The following is a 9,441-nucleotide window of genomic DNA, read 5'->3' on the forward strand; positions in this document are numbered from 1 at the left end:
CTAAACTTCCATGAGCTAACTGCAGTCATAAGTTTACATACAGGCTGTCATATTAATTGTGGGTTTCTAATCATTTTGGAGGCATTCTTGCTTCGAGTGAAATTATACCACTACTAGCAATTTGTATGGCGTTTTAGAAACCAAAAAATAAATGCACCTGTTTTAATATTCCATTTGTATCTAATTCACAGAGCGTGATAGATAAAGACAGAAGTATATAGCCATGCACTAAAATTACCTCAATACTCAATAGTCAGTAGTTAGCTGAGTGCTTTTAAAACAGCATATATAACATGATATTGATATTTGGATTTAAAGGCATAAAACGGTTTGTTTTAATTTTTGTTTCTGTGTTAGAGAAGTTTATTATTATTATTATTATTATTATTATTATTTGCTCTATTTATGCTCACATTTTGTAGCTACAGAATATCAATGTTAGATATTTCAGATTAAGAAAAAAAAACATTCACATAATAATATCAGACATTTTCATGAGAAAAATCTGACATTTTCTAATATTGAAAAGTCTTAAAATTATAACTTGTTCTAATTTGTGCTTGGGCTCATTGTTATTTTGAAACACACTGATGTCAGACTGTAACCATCTAGCTGTTTTGTGTAAGAATTTATTATTCTCACCACTTTTAATAATGCACCAACAGCAATAAACAGTTCATTTGATGAGACTACAAACATCATGTTTGACAGTTGTTACAGTGTCCCTGCTCATGAAAGAATTATCTTGACTTCTTCAAACATTTTTCACATTTGTGGGCCAAATAGCCCAATATTTGTCTCATTTCCATTTTCTAAACCTACTTATCCTTACAAAGGCATAGACAGATGGGATTTTTTCCTCCTGGGAATTGCCTTGGTTTCTGGGCTGATGTTAAACAACTTTTAAAGATAGGTTCACACTTCAGGAGTTCATTCTATATCATCTTTGTGACTTAGAACTTGATTAGGGTTTAAGCAAAACAGAATCTAAAACAATTTCTAATCATATCTGGATTAATTTTCAGCGAATACTATAAGGGTGTTGTGGGAAAACAATTACCACAACAAATGAGTGCACAAATAATGAGTAGCAATGACTAATAACATGGGCCTATTGAAATTATGCACATCTATACATTGCACAATCTTCTCAATCACTTTTTCCCCAAATAAAAGTACAATCCTTTTGGTCATCCAATTTCTTTTGGAGGCATTACAGCAAAACCATTAATAGTATAGGCATTAATGAAAAAAATATGGCATAAAAAAGTTCCAACTCCTCTGGTTTATTGGCAAAGCTGCTGTTTAAAAGATAATCAGAGACAATTTATAATGGAGCCAGTTCAGGATGGGATAGTACACATGCAGAATTATGAAACAAATTTGGCTCACATCCATTCTTATGCATTTTATGGCATCATGCATGGGCTCTTCTTATATTATTGCTTATGAGCAAACTGATTTAAGGTAATATGCAATAAAAACTGACAATACTTTTTCACTGCAGTTAAAACTTAAAAGTAAAAGTAACAAAAGGAGCATTTTGGAAGTTTTTGTTTTTTAAACGATTTTAAATTGGAGCTCTGGCTCCATCTGCCGGCCCACAGGTGCGTTACATGCAAACAACTTGAACGTATTACGCAACTCCATCCTTTATTACAATTTTAATTTTGTTGGTGTTAGAAACAGTTATCTTCCAGTGTATTATATTAAGGATGATATCTCTGGCAGATGAAGGATTTATAAGGATATTAAAAAAGAGAGAGACTTATTAATGTGAGGGCAAGCTACGCTTTATTGGAACATCCAATTTCCACCTTAAGACAAATGAGTCAAAAATAATCAGTGTGTGATGTATGAGAACAGCAGCAAACAGAAAAATGTGGTAAATTGATACAAATACATTTTAGACTCAAACATAAACATAAATAACTGTCAGACTGTCAGGAAAATATGCTGAACATCTGAAAATATCAACAATAAGTTAACAATGAGTGAATATAATTAAATTGGAACTAAAACTGAGTAATACTGAAAACCACAATTGGCCCTTAATTCCATAGTTCCCTTCAATGAATTGGATTGAGTCTATATCCATCCTTTGCTTTGTTGTCATTTAAAAACATTAAAACTTGTTCTCTGAATAAATTGAGGAGTCAATAGACTCACTCCCACCCTTTATATTTTGAGGAGATTATAGTTTCTGTACTTGGAGATCTTGATGGAAGCCTTCCAGCCTCCAGACACAAAAACTTTAGGCAAGACTATATGTGGAATTTTTATGTTCTTAAATATAATTTTTAAGATCATCTGGCTTACAGTTTATTTATTGGACCATTGAGTCTCTGCTATTCCTTTTACATTTATTTATCTGTAAAGGTCGACTAACGTATCTTAGAGAGATCCAAAAAAGTACAAAGAAGTAAGTAACTCAGATATTGATAATTTTTAACATTTAAATACATATACAGTATACAATGTTCTCAAACAACAAACCTGGAACTTTATGGAAGTGTGGAAAGAAGAAAGCTGTAGTTAAAAAAAAGCCATAAAAACTTCCATTTCACATTTGCGTGTAAGCTAAATATTACTCTCAAAATACTGTAAAACATGGCGGTGGAAGCATCATGCTCGGCTGATGTTGTTATTCCACAAAGACAGCTCATGGATGAAAATACATACAGGGCAATATTGGAAGAAAACTCGTTACACACTGCACTAATTGAAAATTGATGTTGACATCAATTTTCAACACCAGTTTGTCTGATTTTTAGCTATTTTGCAAAGAATTAGCAGAAAACTTTTATTCTCTACATGCTACCTGCAACAAACATACCCCAGTAGACGGAATATTTAGAAAGCATTCGAACAAATGGTCTTAACGCATTCCACACTTTTCAAGTATTTGCTTAAAATGGTAATACCACATATCCTTTCACTTGCACTTCCCAAATACGCACTAATTTGTGTTTGTCTATCAAAGAAAATTCCAATGTACCGTTTTCAAGTGTGTGGTTACAAAGAGACTAAGCGTGTAACAATTCAAGAGAGGTGAATAATTTTGTACAGATGTATATGTCGTACTGTTCCCGGTGACGGCAACTGCAATACTGAGTTAAGTTATCCATTCCTGGCAGCTATGCTTAATAAATTAATGTACACATAGGTACTGCAAATGTGACACTTATGAGGTCTGATATTTCAGTGAAGAAACAACACTGCGTTAGTACATGTAAGTGAAATGGTTGTTGTTTTAATCAAGTCAGTTGAAGGTGCTCGCTCAGCAGGGCTGGCTTGCCTCCCAGCTTAAAGATCAGCCTCCTAAACGTTTATCTCTACATCCAAACCGTTGCTAATGAGGGAAAAAAGAAACCACAGACCACTCTTCACTCTGATATTCCTCCGTATCTGTGGGGGTTTATGTCTCTGTGCCGGAGCTCTCCCCCGGTGTCAGTATATTCTGCAGGATCTTCTGGTAGAACGGAGAGAAGACCAGCTTGTTGTAGTTGACCAGGCGACTGAAGCGGATCGAGAGCTCTTTTAGTTCTCTGCTGACCGGCGCCAGGCCTCCGGGGAGAGGAGGCGGCGTCTTGTGTTGACTGGACTCCAGGGCAGCCATTAGGTAGCTCTGAATCCGAGAGTCTGGGTGGGGGAGAAGGAGGGATCTTTGGTCACAGCAAAAAAGCAGCATAAATCAGCAAATAGAGACACGAAACCAGGAGCGCCTCCGTACCCATCAGCTTACGGACTGTGTTGTCTGGCTGGATGATGGCTGAGATCTGCCCCTTAAGAGCGCTCTTGCTCTCAGCTGAGAATGAGGAGAAGCCATGCTGGCTTAAACAGTGACTCAGCTCAACACACAGCTTCTCCCCTATGGTTGCTAGGGCCTCCTGCATACTAAATGACCTGAAAAAGCAACAAAATAGACTTTAAAATCTTGTCCAATCACAGCCGAAAAAGTTACGTGCTTCTCGGAAAGGTGATAATCACTGTAAAACATTCAGAAAGTAATTACTGCTGTTAAGAACCTGTTTGTTTCCTTTTTACATATAAATGAAATACGAACAGAATCCCTTCATAATTTTATTCTGCTTTCTGGCACATATCTTTGCAGTGGTCAAAATGGTTTACATGCACACACAAAAAGCACCAAAAAAGACCACAGCAATAAACATTTAAAAAAAAAATTCACCTTTTGTGTAAATGATTTTCTACAGTCTCGATTATCTAAAAGATACACAGTTCAACCTCGTTGCCTGCAGTTCCGCCGTCTGGAATAACTGAGAAGGCGACTCCAAGCTCAATAAAACAAAAAAACAACCAAAACCCACCTTCTCTAAATTACAAACTCAGACTACAGAGAGTAAAGGTATGTAAATCCAGTTCCCATAGTTACAGAAGTTAAGACTTATCAGAGCTTTCTCTGGATTAGCTTTGGTTTACCTTCAAAAGATAGGTGTGTCAAAATGAAAGAAAAAGATGGCAATTTAATTTCTTCAGTGTGGGATTTGTGCAAGAAAAATACAGTCCCTATGAAAGTAGGGATATACATTAATCCCCAAATCACATGTACCAAGACAAGCATTAACAACTTCAAAGGCGAAACTAAAATAGCATTTATTCTGGAAAAGTTGTCCTGACGAATGGGCAAAACTGAGTCTCTGGATGTGCAAAGTTGCTAGATACATAAAAAGTCACACTTTTAAGCTTTATTTTAAAAATACTTCTCAATCTGCTTTCCTTCCACTTTACAACTATTCATTCCTTTGTGCTGTTCTATCCCACAAACTAAATAAAAGACACCGAAGTGTGTGGCTGTATCATTACAAAATGTGGGGGAAAAAATGTGTGTGCATAAGCATATGGAGTTCAAAACAAGTCAAATGAAGACAAATGTATCCCACAGAGGTCAAGCTAAATCCCACAGAAATTCAAAGTTTGGAACTGGTTTGGTGAGTTTATAAACAGCTGATCTTATTACAACACAAAAACTTAAAAGCTGCTGAGACGTTAAAGCCTATTGTTTACTTGAAAACATTGCACATCGGAGAATCTCCAGAGTAAGTACTTGTACTCACGGCATGTGCATTTCTGTGAGCATGGCACTGACAGTGTTTTTAAGAGTCTCCATCAGTCCTGGCAAGCCTGAGATGGCTTCTCCTGTGGTAGTGTAGACAATCAGAAGCACAGAGGAGAGCAGAACTAACCACTTGGCCTCCTGCTGCATCTCTAAGAACCGAACTTGGTCCATCAGCACTGTCTGGAGAGAAAAAAAGGGGTTCCCTTGGTGAGCAAAGAATAAAAACATAAAAATTCAGCCAAACTTGCGAGCAAAGACTGGAAGCACAGAGCATTTACCTCTGGGAAAGGGTCTGAAGCGTGGTCCCACCTGAGCAGGCGAATGTATGCATGATTATGAACATTTAGTGGGTGAAGTGGGGGGTCACTGGAGGCAGAGGCACAGCTCTCCGTTTCTCTCAGGGATTTCACCGTCTCCTCAAGCCACTTCTTTGTGTAGTCTAATGCATCTAAACAGGAAAGGACATTTTTATTCTTCGCAGCAGCAAAGACTTGGTAACACAATTACAGATGTGCTACGACCTAAAGGAGTTTTGTAAAGGTACCATTCCTTACTTGGTTGTTTCTCCAGAAACTCCTGAAACTTGTTCCTCTCATACTCTACAGACAGCTGCATGAGATGCGGCTTGATGCTCTTCAGTGCAAAGTTAGCCATGTCCACCTTCATCAGGTCCAGCACAGAGAAAATAGCCCTGAGTGGAGGCAGAACATGTACACTGTTGTAAAAACAAAACAACTAACTCTGATTTCGCAGCGCAGAATTAAGGCGGTCAATAATCTCTAGCTACATGTGCATGTTCATGATTTGTGTTCATATCTACGCTGCCATTTAACCAAGGGAACATCCCTTCGCAACGAGCAGACTTGCACGCTGATTAAATTACAGGGTCTAAAAATAAACCGAAGCTTGACCAGTGCAGAGCCAATAATAGTGTGTGCATGGCTCACTTCAGCAGAGGAACAATCTCAGTGATCTGCCTCAGTTTCTTGACGTCCTCATCTCTGCAGGGGGCGCACAGAGAACCCATCATCTCAACGACAAACTGGGACAGCTGGCCGATATTGAGAGCTCCATTTTCAGCCTGCTGCTGGATTAGTGGCAGATCCAGAACCTCTTCGATGCGGGAGCACAGGCGCCCATGGCCCGGCAGCAAAAAGGACAGGAGCGTCTGGATGGAAGGTTGGAAAGAGAAAGGAACGTTAAATCTAAGGAGGAGATCAGTAACAGATATCATTTTGACATTGTCATGTATAAACCATATGTGCTAAAAAGGGAGAGCTGATGATGAATTTGTATGAAGGAGGTAGTTGTCACTCAAACAAAGCCAAGTTTTGTTGATCTCATCGTCCAATTCCTTTTTCTAAAGCGCAACTTGGGAAAGTGTACCAGAATTAGCTTTTTGAAGCCAGACTTGCAGCAATGAGTAACCTAGTATTTGTGAATAGCTGTATGTAGCCCTTGCTTCTTGCCATTTAATAGGAGCCTTGAAAACTATTTTTTCATACTTTCATAGTATTTGAAAGTTTTTACTTCAGCATTTGCTGCCTTTGTAGAACACATGTTCTGGCCTGAGTAAGCTGGATCAACAAACTAGAAAAAAATGTTCCGAAACTGGTCAGTTACTGACTACACTCTTTGAACAGACAGATAATAAGAAAAATATCACAAACAAACACAGATAATAAACAATCAAGTGTTAAAGAGCGTTATAATGCATCCTTGATCTGATCAATTCTCACCTCTTTAATCTCTCCCAGGAGTTTGATGGCATGTTCGTATGAAGGCGGATCCTCGTTCAGCTGAGCTTCCAAACGATCCCAAAATACTTTGCGCATAATCTCCTTCACTCTGTGCTCCAAACTGTGCCAGGACAAAGAGTAGTTTTCTTCATACTGTACCAGCAAATAAATCTAAACAAAAGGCAAACGTCCAGAAGACTGTCAAACTTTTAACCCATACCTTCCTTCAGGAAGCTCTGTGGGCTTTACTTGAAAGTCCTTGTTGACCATGATTTCATGAGCTAATGCCATGTTTGTTACCCCCTTAGCTGTCTCCATCAGCTCCTCAACAGAAACCAACCTGGGTGGGCTGGCTGTAAGAAAAGGAAAACAGATTCATTACATTACAGAAATGTTAAGCGGAAGACCAAAAAAAGCATATAGACTCCTCTGCAGAGACAGCACCATATCCAACTTCCACACAAATGTACAGAGTTAATATCGGAAGGTTTCATGCATCCACTTTTTGCATAAACTGTTATAAGCATAAACTCCAAAGTGTAATCTTTTGATTTGAGTACCATCTAATTTTATAATAATAGTATTTTGCTAGCACTAAAAAGTGAAGGTCCACATTCATTCACTTTTTACACTTCAATGTAAAAGGTGAAGTTTTCTGTTGGGCTTAGATCACTTTGTTGCTAGATCAACCTCAGTGAAATCATCACTGGAGCAGGTACTGGTACTTTCAGCAATGTGGGCAGGTGCCAGATCATGATGGCACATAAAATCAGCATCTGCAAAACACGTTTCAGTAGAAGAAATCATAAAGTACCCTAGAGTTTCCGGATACATGGTTGCACTAGCCTTCATGTAACACAGTAGACCCACAGTGGCAGATCATCACCAGATCATCACTAACTGCTGAAACTTCATACAAGACCTGAAACAGCTTGGATCCTGTACTTCTTCACTCATCCTCCAGAATGTGTGACCTAGGTTTCCAAATCAAATGTGAAATACATTTTCGTTTGACTATTGATGACTGAGAAACAGTCGAGTCCTTTTTTCATTCTCCCGGATAAGATGCTTCTGGCATTGTCTCTGGTTCAAGAGAGGTACAACGCAACAGCTTCACTGAATTGTCTTGTGAATCTCCCCCAAGCTCTTGAATAGGTATAGCTTCACAATCTTCTCAGTCTATTAGTGTCTATATTTTTCTACTACACATCCACTATTCATCTACTCAATTTCCCATTACGATGTTTGCATTGAGCAATCTGTGAAACAGCCAGCTTCTTTAGCAGTGGCTTGTTTTATATTACCCAAAGCAAAATGTAAACAAATACATATAAAAACAATCTAAAAAAAAATAAAATAAACATTTTTAAAAAACAGGTTAAAATCCCCCCTCCCCCCCAAAAAAATAAAAAAATAAAAATCATCTGAATCTGTTGATCCACAATAGATGGCAGCAGGACTGTAATGAAGGAAAGATATTTTTTTCTCTTTACCAGCAAGGAATCCCTGAAAAACTAATAAAAGGCATCAACTGACATATTTTTTTCTGAAATTTATAAGAGGAAGATTAAAAAAGCCAAGACAATAGACAATAAATAACTTTGGAAAAAGTACTTGAACACAAATACAAGTAAATATGAAGGTATACAAACCTTGATATACATTTTTAATGATAAAAATGTTAATTATGGTACTAATGGAAAATAGTAAGAGTATACAAGATAAAACTATTCCATTAAAATGAAGTAAAAACCAGCAGCACATTCAAAAGAAAATAAATTATCAGAAATAAAGGCTATCATGTGAATAGTGAGATAAATTAACGATTCTATTCAGTTATTGAATACGATTGTACATAATGCTTTCTTCACCTTGCAGCGTGTTCTCTCTGTGGGGGCTCGGCGTGCTGGGCCTGACCTGCTGCCCCGCAGTCTCCTCAGATACATCCTTTAACTCCTTGTCTCCTTCGCGCTGTAAGTGGTCTGACTCGTTTGGCATGCTGGATTCTGCAGGATAACAGGCGACACAGACACGTCAAGCTGCAGATTTTTTTTTTTAAAAACCCCTAATGGGTGCTCACAGCCAACCAAATGAAAACAATGACGATGACTCTGTTTTGAGTGCTGAGGACAACACGATACAATCTGAGGAAGATGTGGAGGTTTGTTTTGATGACGTAATCCACATGGGATGAGGAAGAATCATCGGTTTGCTAAAGAGCTGGAAATGACACGAGTAACCAGCTCAAGGCTTTTTTTTTTAAGAATCTGTTTCTGCAGTCCTATCTATGACATTTACCTTCAAAGATCAGCGTTAAGAGATGCCTTATCTGCAGAGCCCAACTTCTTAAGTTAGCAGCTCGACTCTAAGCCCACAACAACAACAAAGCCCTGTATGACACAGCTTCTCCCTCACAGCTCACACATAGCTTCACTATGGCTACCTCAGATTTATTTACACCTTCCTCACAGTCGTGGGAGGTCTCCAACAAAGGCAAGGTTGTGTTTCCCACACGGAAAACTCGGGTTTAGTTACGTCGCAGCTCGGCTTTTTTGTCCCCCATCAGCTAACAACAATCCGCTAACAACCCGGACACTTCCTGTGATGGGCGGAGCTACTGTG

At 38.3% G+C, this 9,441-nt stretch overlaps 1 protein-coding gene across 3 annotated transcripts; it reads right to left on the reverse strand.

Moving 5' to 3' along the window:
- Positions 1-1,774: 1,774 nt before the first annotated feature.
- On the reverse strand, positions 1,775-9,441 carry tcp11l1 (t-complex 11, testis-specific-like 1). Of its 3 annotated transcripts, none has more exons than XM_015055856.1 (10): positions 9,280-9,441; positions 8,691-8,825; positions 7,040-7,172; positions 6,820-6,940; positions 6,028-6,248; positions 5,635-5,771; positions 5,359-5,528; positions 5,079-5,260; positions 3,734-3,906; positions 1,775-3,642 (listed from the first exon to the last, which is right to left on the reverse strand). In XM_015055856.1, exons 2-10 carry the CDS (start codon positions 8,815-8,817, stop codon positions 3,419-3,421), a joined length of 1,488 nt encoding a protein of 495 aa, XP_014911342.1. In that variant the 5' UTR covers positions 8,818-8,825; positions 9,280-9,441; the 3' UTR covers positions 1,775-3,418. The 3 variants fall into 3 exon arrangements, with proteins under 3 accessions (XP_014911342.1, XP_014911341.1, XP_014911340.1); XM_015055855.1 differs by having other exon boundaries at positions 9,263-9,441; XM_015055854.1 differs by having other exon boundaries at positions 9,118-9,440.

Source organism: Poecilia latipinna, unplaced genomic scaffold (genome assembly GCF_001443285.1).
Source record: "Poecilia latipinna isolate Pla-1442-1.1 unplaced genomic scaffold, P_latipinna-1.0 Scaffold1338, whole genome shotgun sequence".
In the NCBI taxonomy this organism is placed as follows: domain Eukaryota; kingdom Metazoa; phylum Chordata; class Actinopteri; order Cyprinodontiformes; family Poeciliidae; genus Poecilia; species Poecilia latipinna.